The following is a 19,983-nucleotide window of genomic DNA, read 5'->3' as shown; positions in this document are numbered from 1 at the left end:
ACTTTACCTCAATTAACTAAACTAAAAACTTTATTTTTGAAAGCTGGACAGTTGGTATAGCAATTATATTAATTTGAATCATATTTTAAGATTGATTATTGAAGCATCTTCTCGTTTGCCTAAGAAAGAGTTGCAATCGCATTTGTATTTAATTATTGGTGACATTATGTTGAACAGCAATTTAAATGAGTTGCACAGATAATTGTTTTAAATAAAAAGTAAAAACTGTAAACAGTAGATAATTTAATTTTTGTAGAGCACTCATTTAGGAAGATGTGAGATAACGTATAATTAGTAGACAGTCGCTAATTATTACTTGTTTCGTTTGACAGTGAAAAAATATTTGAAAGCTTTATTATGATCTTACCAAGCCTATTGAAATCAAGCATAGATGACGTCGTAATTCGTATGATCAGTCAAGTAGTTTTATGTTTTAAAGATTCGGGAAAAATTGATAGCTAAACATGAGTCTATTATCGGTAAGTTATATGAATGAATTGTGATATAATAATTTCATTTAAGAGGAATTTAAACCATTTGGATTGGAATAGGAAGATCTTTCAATAAGATATACGTATATTTAGGTTTCATTTCATAAAAATTAAAGATAGTACGATTTGGATTAAGTAAATAATAATTTTCATTATAATATACTCAGTAAGTGGGGTTGCCTATCTGCTTATGGACAGGAGCATGCATTACTGATAATGCAGAATATGATTATATCGCAAGTCCGGCGGGGAACGAGAAAAATTAAATTTTATTCTGATAGTGTAAAATTTAAAAAACACAAATGATACTGTTTCTTATTATTTATACAAACTTTCCTTTTTAAAAAAAGGTAAAAAAAGCGCTAAGCATGCGTGCTTTTCGTGAAGAATTATTTGGGCCGATTTCACAAATACCAATTATTTAATTGACCGTGGAATTAACTAATTGTGTTTGTGTTTGCTGTTTAGTAAAATTGATCACTTATGGTTGACAGTTAATCACCGATTCGGCTTAATCGAGTTGATGAAACCGGCTCTTTTTATATAATACTAAGTATCCAACCCAATTAATAGTAGTTTTAATTTTTCTTCAAAGATATTCTTATTGAAGGTCTTCTTAATCCAACCTCTCTAAGTAATGGCAACTTTAATTCCCTATCAAAAATTATTAATCTTCGAAAAAAATGAATGTATCTAATGAAAGGAAATATAATTAAAAGTGCAATATTATGAGATTTTCTTGCGTTTTAATAGAATGATTCTTAGATGACTCAAAAGCTGTAAGATGAAAGTAAATAAAATGAATTTTGTAAGTTTAAAAGCTTTAAAAAATATATATAGGGCTCTTGAAATAAAAATACAATAATAAAAGAATATGGACAATAGGAGCGAAAATTACGTTTAGTCCCATAATGTAAGAATTTCTTTACAATTGATTTATCTAGATCAAAATATATATAAATTTGTAGAAATTTCTAATTCTAAAAAACTACAACCAATATCCACATAATGGTGCGATTTCTTCAAAAATTTTTATTATAATAAAAAATATGTAACAACAATATTTGTTTAGTTTTAACAATGACGATTATTGTCATTTGATATGATATTTTTTATATATTATTTTTTATAAAATCAACGAAATTGTTCACAATTTGCTGAAGATGATTTGAAGCAAATCGAAACGTACAAGGAAATTTTTGTATTGACGTAGGAGTATAATATATTATGTATTCTTGTTATAATTGCTCACCAATTTCCGCTGTATTGACATTTTTTGAAGATCTGACATGGTTCACCAATATTTATCATTAATAATTGACATGGGATTTTTCTTTAATTTAAAACAGTTGTAGAGCGAAAGAAATATGTTAACTTATTTATACTGAGGAAGGCTCTGTGTAGCTAAAACGTTTATATTATAATATATTGATAATTATATTGATGTTAAATTTATATTAAATTTATATTAAATAATTTAATTTATATTAACAAAACACCTTATATGCTCGTTATTTGGTCGCTGATTTTTGAATTGTTTTGCATTGCAAACTTTGAGCGTTTATTTATATTCTTGTTTTGGTATTTAAGATTTTTTATTTAAAAATTAATTAATTTTTTTTTACCGTATTTCTAGCGATTTAAAATTTTAGAGAAAAAATAAAATATCGCATATCTGTATTCATTTATTATAACTTTCTCTAATAGGAATATATTTTAATTTATTCCAAAAGATTATAACGTATTTTTTTCTATAAAAAATTAATCACGCAGACTTTCTTGAAATCATCAATAAATTTGTTATCGCAAAGGAAGCATAGTACAGAGAAAATGGATATTTTGGAGGGAAATAATATTAACAAAAATTTGCATCTCTAAAAAAGATAGGGTAGAGCGGGATTAGTCTGTCAATTTTAACTTTAAAGTAATACGAAAATTTACGATAGTAAACAGTTTCTTTGCAGTGACGTATTTATAATTACATAATTATACTATTATGATTGCTCTTAGAGGGAACAAGAATAATATTTAAATAATCAACATGTGCTATTCAGAAACATAAATATTATCGAAAGAAATACAAAAAACTTACCGTTCTACCCAGTATAATATTATATATCTTCATTATATATGAATATTGTTGAGAATTACACGCATTAAGAATGGAAGTAGGTCTTTTTTTGGATTTCTCGTTTGTCGTTCTTTTTTCGTTATAATATAGTTAATCTAGATGAATATCTGTTTTCAGGAAATCTCACCGAGAGACGAACTAATATGCTAACAAATTCGTTCTCGTTTTGGTATCTTGTACGAGTAGGTATCTTGGTACGAGAGCAAGATACGTTTTTGTGTACACAGTGGAATTATATGTATAGATGGATTTTTGTTTAGAAAAATATACATTTTACTTAATTTGATGAAAAAGCTATGCAGTCAATATGATATTACGTATTTTTTTAATGATATAATATTTAAAATAATTATCAGAATTATATCAATTGTATAATAAATGTGGACAAAGTAAAAGAAGTGTCAGAGTAACTGAGATCGTAACTACGAACTAATTGATTTGTAACTTCAATGAGAATTATGCGACATTGCATAATTCTCATTAATACACGCAGTATCTACTTTTAGTTCTTTACATTAATTCTTATCTTGATGTAAGCCTTTTGTTGTGTCACTTGTCCATGAAATGAAAAAATTTAATAATCATGAAAGGTAAATCAACGACAAATGCATTGAATAATATCAAAATATTCTAAAAAGAAGAAAGTATTTTGAATCTCATCGAATGTAAAATCAGAATTGTTGTATTCATAAATAAAATAAATGATAATGTTTTCTATTATTTATCGTTACCATTAAATTTATTTGTAATTAAAAATGTTTTTAATTACCAAAGTTTCATATATCCCTTGAAGCTTTTTAGTATAGATGATGACATATCGGAATCATTATACTTATAAAACAAAAATCACAATAGCGTAATCGTTATAATGGCAATAGAATTAATACGTAGTCGACGTGTTTCTTGCAAAGGAAAATTGAAAGCCTAAATAATCGTTTTATCGTTCATCTCTTTTGCGGTAGAAATTGCTTAACGATAAATAAATTGAGATTGCGAAATGGAACGATATGATCAAATCGTAGCTTTTAAAGGTTCCATAGTAACAATAAATTGGCATCATAATGCTTTGCAACGTTAATTAATCTCAGACGCGGTAATAGTCTTTACAATCTACAAAACGCAATCTTTTTTACTTGCGGTTTCCATGGTGCAGCCACGTAAAAATTTAATTGATTTTCTCCCTTGAAGTAATGTAGAGCGTGGGCGAGTGAAGCATGGAAGTCAGCTTTAATCGTCCATCAAACAGGATTCTATCGCAAACATTCGATTTCCAGAAAAGAGATTTAATTAACAGAAAGTATATCTACTCGCAAAAAAAATATGAGCCACTTTAGAGCCACATTTTTTACGGGAGTATGTAAATATAAAACATTAAAAAATTTCGGCTAGAGAAATAAAATTGAAGTTAAATATATTTGTTTAGCGAAACAAGTTTAGCTATTTGAAAAACATACGGAGCTCGGATTTTCAAGTGCTGAATCGAAGTGATTACTAAGAACACTTAAGAAAATTTATTTAATTTAATAAAATTTTTTAATTTAGTAAAATTAAAAAAAATAATATTGAAAACAGCTCTGAGCCAAATACAATTAATTCAGTATTAAAGATATATATTAACATAAAATTACAAGTGAAAAGAGTTATAAAAACAAACAAAAGAGTTACAAAGCAAACCATCTAAGACAAACTACCAATTTCGAACTACGATCGGATCATTATCAATGTTAAATATGTAATCAATTATATTATAGATATAAACATATAATAAAATTATTGACGGTTAACTATAGAAACACAATAAACGGAAAATACAATTTTATATTTGATATATGATGATATGATTTTTTATATATGATGAAATAAAATAATGGTGTATCTTAAATCCATACGATTGCTTTTGGTTAAAAAATGAAATGCTATGACAAATACATGCGATTAATCGCAAAAGTTATCATTACAATTAGATTTTTTATAAAATGTTGTAGAGTGTCATAGTAGATAAAAACGGTGAAATATTAAATCTGTTAATATACGTAAAATAATAGAGATACAAAATCTGTTAAAATGTGGAGAAATAGTAGAAACTGTAAGAGCAAAATAAGTAATACAAATATAATCAATGTATAAATTAATTTAAGTAATTGTAAAAATATAATGCGATTTGGAGTAAAAGGAAATGTTAATACAAGTTACCTTAGTAGAGACATAGCATGTAATGACGTAGCAATATAATTAAAATCAGAGTGTAAAAGATTATTAGAATACGAAGCAAAATTGCGATAAGAGACGTTATCTCAATACAATCAACTGTTCTGTACTGTAATGACATTATAACAAAGAACAGAGAATACATTAAAGAAAGGATAAACTAAGAAGGGTAAAGAATAGATAATTAGGAAGGGGAAAAAGATTGTATAATATGTAAATAGGATTGATGAAGTGATCATTTTGCCTATTCAAGGCTGTCTTTGCTTCTTTATGTGAACTTTATGTGAACCATTTTTAATACCAAACATTTATTATAAGAAGGTTCACGAAAATTCTAACGTCGCTTCAATTAAATTGTGATTGCAATTAATACGGTAGTCAGTAATGACAAATAGAGATCTTGTTTTTTTTCTTTATATCAGACATATGCTCCTCTCGTTTTTAACTTCCTTTTCGTCTGACCAACATAGCTAGCATCACACATGAAATCTTAAATCTTAAACTATATCTTATGGGAAAGTGTATTCAGTTGATTTTTGCCTCTTTTATGCAATGTTTCAAGATATTCGGGATGAAATAAGCTAATTTGTAATTTATTTTAAGTGCAACAGGCATAAAATTTTTCGAGATTGATTTAACATATGGAACTGTAAAAAAAGAATTTATTTGTGTTTTTATTTTTTGGTGGATAGGTATTTTTATCTACAATATTATTCCTGTGAATATGATAATTTAATCTATTTTGGATAGTGAAAAAAAATGTAGAGGAACTTGTCTAAAAAAATATGAATAATTTCAGTAAAATTGTTTTGTTGAAAGCGAGAATGAGATAGTAATAGAATTCTGTCGACAGAATTCATAATAACTCTCTTATGACAAATAGGGTGGTGAGAATTAAGAAATCTGCCTGAAAAGGTTGGCTCATAATATCTGTCAAAAATAATTCCGTTTTCATCAATAATGATGATCGTGTTTAAAAAATTCATTCTATCGTTAAAATCTATTTCTATGATGAATTGTAGTCTTTCATATAATGAATTAAAAATATTTTGAATGTCATTCATGATGTCAGAAGGAGCAAACAGTAAAATATCGTTGACGTATCAAAAATAGAAAAAAGTTGTGCAGGTAATCTTTCAATACCTAAGGTCTCTAGATCCTGTAAAACTATTTCCGCTATAATAGGAGATAAGGGTAATCCCAGGGGTCACAAAAATTTGCTTATAATAATTATTATTAAAAGAGGAAAAATTCCAGAACCAAATGTAAAACTATTAAGAATTCTTCCAACGGTATTGCGTGATATGTAATCCCATCTCTCAATAATATTCTCAGATGCCAATTCTATGGAAACATTAGTAAAGAGAGATATTACATTTAAGGAAGCTAACATATAGTTCGGCTCAAAACAAATCTCATTTAATTTATCCATCAAATAGAAGCTATTTTTCATCTGACTCAAGAATGCTATTATTAATGATTCAATGTAAAAAAAGAGATAAATCATATAATGAGCAATTAATGCTTGAAACAATAATTGTTAGCGGATATCCAACCTTATAAACTTTAAGTAAGCCATAAGCTCTGGATGTTATACCACCCCCCTCACCCCCAAGTGGTAATAACCGTCAAATTCTCTATATAATCTTGTTTTTCTATCTAATAAGAATACCGCCTAGATCATTAGTCAAATTGCTGACAGGATCCTTCTTCACTCTCACGTAAGTATCACTGAAAGAACATTCTCCATTTTTTTAATAGAAGAAAGCCCCCTAATGTGAGATAACGGCGTTTCTGTTAAACTAATAAACGCTATCTCTTGGTTCCACCATGAATTTATTGCTCTTGGATTGAAAACTATTTAGTAGAAAATTCATTAGATCATGCCTGTAGTCATTATAAAACAAGATTTTAAAATTTGGATGTCTTCAAGTTTCATTAAGATGAGCCTTTAAACCTTGCTTATTATTTAATAAATAAATATTTGGCAATAAATTCTTTATGTAGTGATAGAGTAAGGTACTAATAGAAAAATATGGGATATATTAAATTGTTTAATTACAAAAGTTAGATTTGATGATCGTAAAACCATAAGGCGTGATATAAATCATAATATGAGATATTTCTAATACGAAATAACCCATGCTCTTATGTTATAGTGAAAATCGTTGTTAAAGTATAAATATTATTGTACAATAATAAAAAAGACAACGGAAATGAATATCGAGTTCTATTTCTTCAATACTTGATTCCAACTACTTGGAGACGAGTTCTGAGTACAATCTATCGCATGTTCACTTTTCGCGCACGCTGGCTGTTTGTTTGTTTTAGAAACATTAAATAAAGTGTTTTAATTGTAATACTGATATACTTTGCGTTTTACTATCGATTTCTCGGGGCATCTCATATTATAAGCACAATTTAAATTTGAATTAAATTTTATATAATGTTACCTTAAAGCTTATTAAATTCCCTTCAAAATGACTTATTATTTTTTTTCTGCCTATTCTGCCTATAGACTTCTAGCATTTATCCAAAATGAACTCAGTATCTCAAAATATATATAGGGGCCTTTCCTCTACTTAATTTTAATCAGAACTACTGTATTTGGCCTATTCAACATAATTTCTGTTAATTTTGTTACTTGAGTCATATTATATTATGTATTTTAAAATTTAGTAATTCTTTTCGTTGTTATATTGTCAATATATAATCGGAATGAAGGAAATGATTTCAAGATAAAACGAAAGGGCCTGCGTTTATTATTCACATCGATATATCTGACAACTTTGAAATTTCGTTAGACACAATAATTATGTTTGTGTTACTTTCATCATTGTGAACGAAATTATCTCGCAAGTCGTTTGATTTGAATGAGTATCGCATCATTTCAGCAATGTTGTGTGAATCGACTTAATTAAATATCGCTCTTGCTACTTTTTAGATCTGATTCAATGTATACTTACTTTCTTAGAAGATTCGTGTACGATATATTTATGGTGCTAATTATGATAAAGTAATTTCATGAGCATGTGATGAAAACAACGGTTGTTATTAGCAAGAGAGAACAATGCAAGTAAAAATTTTCCACACAAGAAAATGAAATTTGATAATGTTTGTCATATAATGCGTGATTTACATTAATGACAAAAAAGGAATGTAAAATTTATTAAGAAGAAAATACTATAGGAAATATTAATAAAATTTCATAAAACTTTTTTTTTCATATGACCGGATTAAATTAAAAAATTTATGCATTCATAAAATGTCAATTTTTTTACATAATTTTTTTAGTTAAATTTTTTCATATTTCACAAATACTGACGCTTGCGTATTATTAATGAATGTATGTATACAAAAAGAACGAATAATTGTGGCATGAAAATAAAAAAACAAAATATTCGAAACATAAATGCTATCTTTTTTGCAATATATCTATATGCAAATCACATCATATGTTGCACATACTCCCAACGTATAATACATAATATTTTCACGCGTTTAATGTAATATTGTATTATTACAATAGTTTATTGGCTTTATAAATATTGATTGCGGGTTTTTTTTAAGACGTACCAAATAGTTAAGCGAATAACATTTTATTTGGTCAACCAAGAAATTGAGTGTACATATATATTGATTGTAACGTTTTTATTGGTATTTTTATTATTTTAGATTTAGAACATGGATTTTAATTCATCTGCTAAACATCGCAACGATAAGTAGATAAGTAGATAAGTGAATAAATTGATAAAAATCACTTGTTTGGAAAATAGTTTTTTGTGTATTCTTACGTGTCAATATATTTAAATATATATTGTCAATATATATTTTATACATTTTTGTAACATTATTTTACCAAAAAAATGAGAACACATATAGGTATACTTATTAGGTCATATTAAGCACATGTATATGTACATACCCAATATTATTATATTTAAAAGCTATATTTCTTTAAAATTTTCACTGCATTCATGAAAATGTTTTACATTCTTTTTAATGTTCAGAAATGTTTTCTCTTTTGACTTTAACCAATTTTCAATTTTGAACTCAACAAAAAGTTAGAAAAAATTATAAAGTTTAGACTATCCGATTACTTTATATGTATGTATATCAAGAGAACGGTTTTTAGAAAACCTAAAAAAGTAGTTGCGAATAATAGGAAGATGAATCTTGTCGAGCAGAATGCTCACCTCGTGCGTCACAACCAAGCAGCATTTCGAACAGCAGGAGAACGCATAGAATCCTTTCGCGCCAATGAGACGATCGATTCACTCGCGGCGGATCGCGGCCACGTGCGGTGTCGAATCTTTCACGGTACATCGAGGCACGTTTTCATCGAGCAGATTGGGCTCGATCTTTACGTGTCACCTGCGAATCATTTTCAGCACATCCGACTTGGTAGCGTTGCTTTCCACGTGTCGCCACATTGGGGTAATTGCAGCAACAGGCATCCGATTGCACGGCTTCTCCGTTTTATCGGTACCGCGATTGTTGATTAACACCGGAGATTCACTTTATGATGTAATCCATGTAATTTGAGAAATTGCGAATTATCATTATCACCGGCACTACTATCGCGTGTCACTAATAATCCAGATCGCCGAATGGATCAATGAATGCGTTTACAATATTATCCTTTTATCGACAGTATTTTCTTAGTCGAATTATGTAGATAAAAAATACATACCGAATATTGTTATTCGAAAAAGGTCATCAAATAGTCATTTCCATATGACAGAAAGATCGTTTTTCTCGCGTTGAATTTTACATTGAATCCGCCACTCTCTGGAAGATTTAATATAATGTACCTTGGTTTTTGCATTTTATCGCATATGCACGAAACACAAAAAGCTTCGTCGCTTTACTGTGGTTTAATAGGTTAATGAATTGCCGCAAAAAAAAGTTTTATGTGTTATGGGATATATACACGATGCTATTTTATGAACAAATCGCACATATAAATAGTAATCCTCCAGTTTTCTAAAATTGTTTGTCATCACTCCAGTTCGATCATTCGCATTCTTTTTTCGATCGCGAACATGTATATAATGTTCTCTTCGAAGACGGTCTTCAGAAATTGAAATTTCGTTTAAACTTACGCCACGATTTTAAGGTTTCATTTAACGAAGATCCACAACAAACCGACAAAATATTAGTTGTTTTTATCAAGCAGCATTCCTATACAATATCTTCTTTTATAGACATTTTTAGGTGCACTATGATTTTAGATATATCACTCCGAGAAAATTCATTAGGAGCATAGATCGTATGCTCAACTCAAGGAGTATGTCTTCGTCGATTCCCGCCGTCGCACTGCTATCTAGTCTCCTTGGTCTAGCGAATCTCTGTACTGTTACACTTTTATTGGAGAAGGAGAAGAATAAGAGAGATTGTTAGAATTTTTCTCCATTGACCTCGCGCTGATCTTTTTAATCTTTTTTCGCGCTCTAAATTTAAAAAACGAGAAGTGAATCCGAAAGTAAATCCAGAACGACAGAATTTCGAATTTTTTTTCCTTCAGGCTGAATATTGCACGTGAAATCGACATTGTAACGTCATAAACATTTATCGGTTTATTTATAAGAAAAAAATCTAATTGCATGAATTAGATTTTATTGAAAATCTGATAAACTCAATCAGAAAGGTAAAGTTATCAAATGTTCTAATCGAGGTTAAATCAGAAATTAAAGATAACCAGAATTCTAATTAGTATGATTAGAATGCATTTTGTTTGTACTTCTTGTGATATAACCAAAACATTTTTCTCACAATCAGTATCGGATCAAATACTTTGCGACGATGAAAGAATTATGTAATATGCCGTGAAATTGTTTTTATTGTTATAATTTAATGAATATTGAAGTATGATATTTAAAGATTTAAAACTAATAAAACGTATACACATATAATTGTATAATTATGATGTCAATCTTGTTGTATAAATATTAGCAAATTTAGTTACATAATTTTCAATTTTCTAAATATATGTTATATACTTCTCAATATATTTATTTCTTATATTGTTTGTTATATCCCAAGATATATAACAGAATGTTTGGAATGCCCAAAATGCTCGAATGTTTTTTAACAGATTCTGTGGAACATTCTAATTTTTATATGAAAATATCGAGGCTTCAATAGTTTTTAAATCACATATCAAATTATATATTAAAGTTGACCAATTGCAGCATTTGAAAATTATGTGCTCAGGGACGAAATATCACGAGGTCCTTGTACATTAATTCGTTTATTAAATATATTGATATAATGAAACACTTATTATCTCTTTATCATTGTCTTTTTATCGTTATATATGTAAAATTGAAGTACTTACTGCAAAAGTGTCCTATCCCTAATTGATATAATTCAGTCTCTCATTAAAGCGTTAATTTATAAACTATTAATGCTTTAAAATAAGAAATCCAATTTCGGTAGTTTAGGCATTTTGTAGGAAGTGTTTCAATTATGTCAATATTTGACAAGAGCGAGTCAATATATAAGAACCTCTTATGATGTTTCGCTCCTACTACAATTGGCCAATTTTAATCGTTTATAATTTAGGAACTATTGTATTCTCAACATTTTCGTAAGAGTTTTTGAAAGTTCCACAGAATCTGCTAATGAAAAAAATCCGAACGTTTTGGAACATTATGTATATTGAAAGTATATTTCAAGAAATTGTTCAAAATATTACAAAGTTTGTATTGTAAATACAATAGCGAATTTAACAATCGTTTACATTAAAAATAAAGATCAATCGTAATAAAATATCTAAATTTTCCTTTAAATTTTCCTCTACATTGATTTTATATTAAAAAACATTAGTTTTTAATAGAATATAATAAATAAATAAAAATTTAAGACGAGATGCAACAAGTTATACAAGTTGTTCTTGCAACTTTAGTTAGCAGTATCATAAATAAATTCTAAGATAATACTTATGATTAAAATTCACGGCTGTTTATTTGTTTACAAAAACATAAAAAAATATGTACATTATAGAGGGAAAAAACAGTTCTGTTGAATCTATATAAGAATTTAGCTAAATCTGAAAATAATTATGGTGAATTATCTAAATAATAATTAAATAATAATTATATTGAACGCTCAAACTGAATGCTAAACTATCAAAATTTTTTGTAGCATTATCCTCATACTTGATTGTTCTACATAGTTATTTTTAATAGTCAAATTATTTTTAGATCGATATTTGGCCTAATTTTTATAAACTTCAACAAAACCTTTTCATGTAATGAACAAAGAATCATACTTGTCACAATGCTTTCTATCAATTATTGTTGTATACGAAATACAATGTCGATGCAATCGCGAATGACAAGATAAATTTGCAATTTATAAAACGTTAAAAGCTAATATAATGTATTATTCGATTTTTTATATTCAAATGTAAAAAAAACATATTTTTACATAATTATATTAATAAATTGTGCATTGTATACGATTCTGCAAACGGAATATCAAAATCAACAATAAGTTTGAAGTTTCGTATAATATAGAATAATTTGTTGAATTTTTTACCTGTCTGTTCATTTGTTACTTATTTTTAATGTTCTGATCGATAACTCGAAAGATTCCGTTTACTTCGGAATCCCAACGTTCTTCTTTAGAAACAAATTTTGTTTTAAACGCACCATATTTTACCGAATGTTATGGCAAGAGTCATGCATCGCGCATTTTTGCGAAATTTTCACGAACGATCTTCTTCAATTGAGTCGTTCCAATAATTTTTATCGATTACAGTATATGATCGCAGTGCGTAGGATCTTAATGTAAAGGAGGTTACTTTCTATATCCAGGCGCAGCATGAGATTCGACGATTTACGATATATGCACAACTCAGTCAGCCTAATCAGAAATACCTTCGCCATAGCTTCTCATGTGGGACGGTGCATCGCGGGATCCATCGCCGCCGGGCAGTCTGAGAAATTGCACGAAAAGTATATTCACCGGTTGACCGACTGGCCTAACATTGGCAAAGAACAGATAGGAGATTGGTTCTTAGTTTCTCAACTGCTCACCACGGCGAATGCAGATATAGCGGTATCCGTGGTTGCACGCGATGATAATGCGGCACAATTGTGTCCAATTATGAAACGATGCAAGGTAGAATTCTGATTAGCGTGATAATCGAATGGAGCACAAAAGTGTCGTATAATATGAGAGATAGAGAGAAAGGGGCGAGGAGCAGAAGGAGAAGAAGCGAATGTGTCGCAGAGAATGTGATGCCAATTGTTGCAGCATTAATTGTAGCCTGTGATTTAATTGGTGTTGGATAAAAATGTCGTGGGAAGCGATTGTTCGTTTGAACAAGGTTGATTGTATCGTTCAGTGGACAATAAATCATCTGATTTTCATTCAAAAAAGAGAATCTTGTTTTTATTTCGATTTTTTAATGCTATTAATGCCATCTTTCAAAAAAAGATATGTATAAATACAAATATTTTTCTCATCTGTTCCTAACGTATGTATATATCGAATTTGAGACCACAGAAACAAAAACTATCATAAGAGAAACAACCAATAAAATAAATTTAATTTAGGCTCTAGGAAAAAAAAATTGAAGAATGTAAAATATCAATGAGAGCTAATGCAAACTGGTCATGTGTAACAATATTTTTATTTGATACTATAATATAATGAATGTTTCAACTATTCGATAATATAATAATGTTTCAACTATCAATTAGTATACACATCACTGATAGAATTAACGATTCACAATGATTAATAATGCATAAAATCAAATGATAGAGATATCTTCATACCCAAATTTAAGAAAGTTATATTTAATAAGATAGGAAACAAGACCGTTTATGTTAAATAAACATTACTTTAAATCCGAAGCGCCACTACGGTCTAAGTATTAAGATGTTGAACTAATATATATATTTATAATATATATATTAGTCCATGACAATTGGGATTCACATGGATTGTAATTTCCTATAAAAATAAATCGTGTAAAAGTATTTCGTCCAACATGATTTGTTTAACCGAGTATTCATCAAATTTTCAGATTAAATGAAATAGATGAGACAATTTTTAGATGTTAATAATTCGTACACTAAAGATTTTGAAAGAGGGGGGAGGGATAAGGGGAGGGGAGGAAGGGGGAGAGGTAAGGGGAGGGGAGGAGGAGGGAGAGAGAGAGAGAGAGAGAGAGAAAATGATAGATAACAGTGATTATGAGGTGACACGCTTTTGCACTTAAAGTTGCACAATTTCAGAAAGACATTTTGTGTACCAAGTACGATTATGCATCGAAAAAACAACTCATTGTTTTTATCCGGAGAACAGACATTGCACACTAACGCGACGCTATTAAACGATTTTAGTTCACGTTTCCTCAAAGTATCACTTTCGCGAGCATCGTTATATTTAAGGTAATTGCAACTCTGTTAAAACAGAGAGATTCTAATTACAATTGTTTGAAAAAAGTTGTGGCGGGAAGAAATACTATTGTCGCGGACGAATACTATTTAGTCTCTTATTAAGCAGGAAAGTGTGTCAAATTTCCATAATCACGATACTGAGATTTTTTTTTAATGGTTATCTGTCTAGACGAGAAATCAAAATATATATAAAAAAACATTAAAAAAATTAAGTAGAAATCAAACGAATCCAAATAGATGCGTTTAGTTTTTATTTATTAATTAGTAATGCAATTAATATTAAAAAAAACGTATTTTCTTGTTGTTGTCTTGTTGTTTTTTCTTTCGAGTAAAAAAAATATAATTAACGTAAATACATATCCTAGAGAATTATTGCTGTTGGAAGAAATTATATTTCAAATAAAATAACGAGTCAAAAAAGTTATGTTTGAATTTGCACTTTGTCTTATCTAACGGATAGGTCTTGATATTTCTACACGATTAAATATTAATAAACAATATATTTCGACAAGACTGGCGTATAATTATTACCATATTGAATTTTAGTACAATCATAATAGTGTTTTCTCTTGGGATGTACTTGATGTAGCCTTGCACCGTAGTTGCATGTAAGTGTTGAACTGCACTGAAGTGATGTACACTACTTCATTATTGTGCTAATATCCTGCTCCCGATTTATTTCTGTTTTCAAATTTTTAAATTACACTCGCTCTGCATCATCTCTTTAAAACGATGTAGTAAACATTTCATTTCGTGCATAAAATTTGCACTATGTTAGAGGAGCTTACCAAATGAACACCTATAGTAGCCATTCCACTAATAGGCCTTAGAAGTCGAATAATAAGCATTTAAATATACCAAAAATTTTTGGAAACAGTCTAATATCTCGGAAAGTGTGCATTTTTGAGAAAAATGTCTTAAACAAAAGTGATAAGGTTTAATAAGATGTATTTACTGATTTTATTGATTTTACTATCGGTAAATCAATCGGTAAGTCATTATTGATTTTGGCATCGTCAAGGTTAAATCGAGGTTGATGATGTCACTCAAAGTCAAATCAATAAAACCAATAAATACATCTTATTAAATCCTACCACTTTTGTTTAAGATATTTTTTTTTAAATGTATACTTTCCGAAATATTAGACTGTTTCCAAATTTTTGGTATATTTTTAAATGCTCATTACTCGGCTTTTAAGGCTCATTAAGCCCGGAATGGCTTTACAAGTGCTTGTAGGCTCCTTTAACTTCGCTGCAAGTTGATCAAAATCCATGAAGAGCAGAGTGTAGCCTCTCCTTGTTAATGATAAGTTCGCAGACATTTCTTTGATTAACTGCACATAAATCTTACCATAAACTTTTCTCAAAAACGAGATTATAATAATTCAAAAAATTATTATTTTAATGATCACAAAAAAGTAATAAAAGGTTAACAATCATTCTGGAAAGATATTTACGCGCATAAACTTGCATTTTAACCTCGAAAAGTAAACAATCTCATTTTATTTTCGCTGGAAGAAGATGCAGCTCTTGATTTATTATTTACAGGGTGTTTCAAAAATAATTAGCCAAACTTTAAGAGCATATTCCATTCATTGTAAGGATGAAAAAAATCATATAAACATGGATTCGAAAACGCTTCCTTTTTTCTAAATTATAAACATTTTTTTTATTTTATACTTATATCTATATTTTATTTTATATTTATATCTATACGTATATTTTATATTTTATTTTATACTTGTATCTATTTTTTATTTCATACTTATATCTATATTTTTATTACAGAAATTGCTGGAAATGATTTCTTTCCGCATGGATGTCGCATGAATTGTCGAAGATGTTCAAAAATTCTCGGAGTATTTCGTATTTTTTTATTCGCAGTAATAATACGATTTTGGAGTACTTTCACAGTAGCAAAGAATATCATACATGAGGGTTTTAAGATGTCCCGATAAATAAAAATCCAAAGGATTCAAATCGGGGGAACGTGCAGGCCAAGCAATGGGTCCTCCTCTACCAATCCATCTATTGATGTAATTATTATTCAGGAATTCTCGAGTAGTGCAACTGAAATGTGCTGGAGCTCCATCATGCATGACTCCACATTTGATTGCGTATCTGTAGTGGAATTGTGTCTTCTACTATTGGAAGGAGTTGCGTTTCCAAAAATTGTCTGTAGTTGTTACCATTAAGTGTAAATGGGAGAAAAATCGGTCCAAGAAGAAAATCTGCAATAATACCAGCCCATACATTACACGAAAACTTATGCTGATGCTGAGATTCAATAATACCATTTTCGTATGACCATTCGCGAATTTTCGTATGACCATAGATGATTATTATGATAATTTGTTATAGCATCCTGCAAAAAATTCTGTGAAAAGTATCGACACTTCAAAATTTGGAAAAGTACACTGTTGCAAATATCACTGCAAAAATTATTCGTGATGGATAATCGCTGATAAAAGAGTTTGTACTTTACTCGTTGTATGTGATAAGAATGCAAAAAAGCTTCGTTTAATATCTTCCACACAGTTGAGAAAGAAACGTTTTGCATTTTAAATGCGATTTGTCTCGTACTAAGTCTTGGATTTTCTGTGACTTGTCTAATCACTTGCTCTTCGATAGTTGCTCGAATGGTTCTGCTTCGTCCTGGATTAACTGTATTGAGTAAGAAAGATCCTGTTTCCCTAAGTCGTCGATGGATCGAACTAAAGATATTTTTAGCAAGGCTTTTGAGGGAAGCATTGTCTTTGAGGGAAGATTTGTTGATAGAGACGTTGAGCTTCTCTATAATTTCCATTAGCTCACCCATACATGTAATGGATATCTGCCAATTCAAGAATAAGTTGCCATGTTGATGAATACTGTCTTCACTCTTAAATGCTTAAATAAAGACTGATTCCAATTTCATACAGACTTACCTAATAATTCTTTGTTTTCTTTAGAAGATAAATAGAAGTACAATTTGATGAAATGAAACGTCGAAGTGAGGTATGCCGTCCGACGTATTTAAATAAAAAATATTTATAACTTGAAAAGGAAGCATTTCCGAACCCGAATGAGAATCATCGTTTGCAAACGAAAATTTACATCTCGTGAATCTAATAAGATATTAGAAATTGACCGTATGTGCAGATTATAACAAATACGTAATGTTGTTATTAGTCATACAGTAAAGTGTGACTTATAAAATACTATAACTTGATGCATATTTCATTTCAAAATGTTTGAATGTTACAATTTTTTTTTTACAATCTGTGACGGCAGGCCATAAAATTTCTATTAAAATTCAACATAGAAAGATTTTTTCTCCTGTAATTTTCACCAATTATTTTGTATGCGAATTATTAATGGAAATTACATTAATCTTATCGGCGCACTTATTCGAAGCGCAATTTTACTTGCGCTTTCATCATGCATGCACTTTATTGAAATTTTACTCCACCTCGACTTCCGCCGAGTTGTATCATGTACGTTGTTTACTTCAATATGCAAATGAGGACGGCAGTAATGCAGAAGTAGCAGTAACCCATTTGCGCAACCGAGTGTATCCTACCGTGATTGAACGCAGAGCTTGTCAGATTCCATGGCAGAGAATTTACGCGATTTTTACAATCGCTCAAAAACGAGAGAATAATGTTACTTTGTATTTGAAATGAGATTTAATTAAATGAGATTTAAATAAATAATGAGATTCTTGACGGAAACGAGATATGGTGCATTGAGTAATATTTAAATGACTTCGAAAATCCCTTATTACGTACTTGCGACATGGAAGAATTAGTAATTATTACCAATTAGTAATCTCATTATTCTTAACGAGGTTTCATCGGGAGAACATGTTCCGGCATAGCGGCTGAACAGGAAAAATTTCTTGGGAAAATACGATGGCTACCGTCGACAAACCGCAAGAATCTTATTACAGATCGTTAAAATTGACCTAGCCGATAGGCCGATTACGCGTGGTTAAATATACCGATTTCTGATAAACGTTATGGTAAAACTTTTCTAATTATAGAACACGTTTATTAATTAATTTTCAATTGACATACGAGCGAAACATAGATTAAAAAGTCGAATTTTTATTAAGAACAGAGTTGAATATAATATTCGAATATTTAAAATTAGCATTTGCGTTAACATTGTTATACAGGGTGGGCCATCTATTGGTACGTTTTTAAAAATGCGATCAAATGAGCATACATTGATATTTTTTATTAATTTTTTTGTTGTTGTGAAGCTAAAAGTATCCGCGTCAAGAATGAAAAACGATTTCGTTCATGTGGCTCCCTCTACTGGCCTTACAGTATGCCATTCGGTCACCCCAATTATTAATGACATTTTGGACTACCTCGGCGCCAATTTCACTCAAAACAGTCGTAATATAATGTCATCCACTAACATCCCTTTCTCACGAACTTTCCTCACCAATTTGCGTATAGCTCCTTCGGTGGGTGCTCTATCACGACCCATATTTCTTTTCAAAATTCGTACAGTTTCGGCGACACAGCACTGACTTTGAAAATAAGTTTTTAAAATTTCAAAACGCTCTTCAAGAGAAAACATGTTGTTTCGTGCCGCGGACGGTATGACTAATAAACTGTCAAAATTTCGGGTCTGTAGCTCGTTCGGTGTTGCCATACGACGAAATTCAAAAACGTACCAATAGATGGCCCACCCTGTAGGTTTTTGTATATTTATTTCACGGTTTTGCGATAATATCTAAATCTTTAGCTAGATACAGATCTAAAATTTTGTTACATTATCAAAATAATTAGGTTTATATAATAGGACGCTCAAACTAGTTACTAGAATGTTAAAACTTTTTGCAGTATTGTTTATCATTTTGAATTATATTATTTACAATATTATTTTAAGGATTTAATAAAATTATTTTGAGATCTCTATCTATCTTTATATACTTGAGCAAAATATTCTTTCTGTAGAAAAGAGAAATAAAATTGACTTAATACGAACTTTCCCGCTTTTTAATTAAATAGAGAGGTTATATTTTTTTCTTTTCATGATGGAAAATCAGATATCAGATAATCACAATTACCGCTTAACAGAAGGAGATACAGCATATTATAAAATATCTTCGTAAATGTATATCTTGCGCGCATGTGTGTGTTTTGTGCCTATGTCATTGTATGTATAATGCTTTAATGTGTCCCTAATATCATAATTTTTCGTTTATAAGTAGAAAATTTAAATCAGTTCATTACGATTAACAAAAATATTTTGTAAAGAATTTTTATATTTTTCCGTCTTAATATCTTAACATCTGAAAACATTGTTTATATATTTATTTTATATTGTATATTATATATATAATTAGGGAGAATCTGACAATCTGATGATGAAGATGATGAAGACTTTGAAATGTTTTTAATTGAGACATATTTGAAAGAGAAGCATAATCGTATTGTTGGATACATGGAAAATATAGCAAGCATTACATTACAAATATATAATTTCAATTCAGATTATTCCGACATTTTAGATTATCCTTTGAAATATTCGAGTATTTACTGGAACAAGTTGGTTCCGCTATTAAAGCCTATTGGAAATGAACAAACTGATCGTCCGCTGATAGACTCACGAAAGCAATTATTTTCAATCATTTGAATATTGGCTACACTAGATTCATACACTATATTCGTTTATATATTATCTCTTAGATAAGTAGCAAGATTATCCAATCACATATGCACGGATTGCCAGATTTG

General features: G+C 29.4%; 1 protein-coding gene across 3 annotated transcripts in view; it reads right to left on the bottom strand.

Annotated features, from left to right (window-relative positions):
* Window positions 1-12,820, bottom strand: part of LOC105148622 (uncharacterized) — a 108,630-nt gene extending 95,810 nt beyond the window's left edge. The window contains exons 1-2 of one of the 3 annotated variants that reach the window (XM_087407113.1): window positions 9,524-10,186; window positions 9,027-9,348 (exon numbers count right to left, since the gene is read on the bottom strand). In XM_087407113.1, the coding sequence (XP_087263239.1) occupies window positions 9,027-9,156 (130 nt within the window). In that variant the 5' untranslated portion in view covers window positions 9,157-9,348; window positions 9,524-10,186. Of the gene's footprint in view, window positions 1-9,026; window positions 10,187-12,716 lie in introns of those variants that run through there. The other 2 variants (XM_087407115.1, XM_087407112.1) reach the window with 2 other exon arrangements.
* Between the last annotated feature and the right edge of the window lie 7,163 nt (window positions 12,821-19,983).

Source organism: Acromyrmex echinatior, chromosome 6, assembly GCF_024713525.1.
Source record: "Acromyrmex echinatior isolate Ae372 chromosome 6, ASM2471352v2, whole genome shotgun sequence".
NCBI classification, from domain to species: domain Eukaryota; kingdom Metazoa; phylum Arthropoda; class Insecta; order Hymenoptera; family Formicidae; genus Acromyrmex; species Acromyrmex echinatior.
The sequence above is the reverse complement of the archived record's forward strand: the minus strand, read 5'-3'. Positions and strand labels throughout refer to the sequence as shown.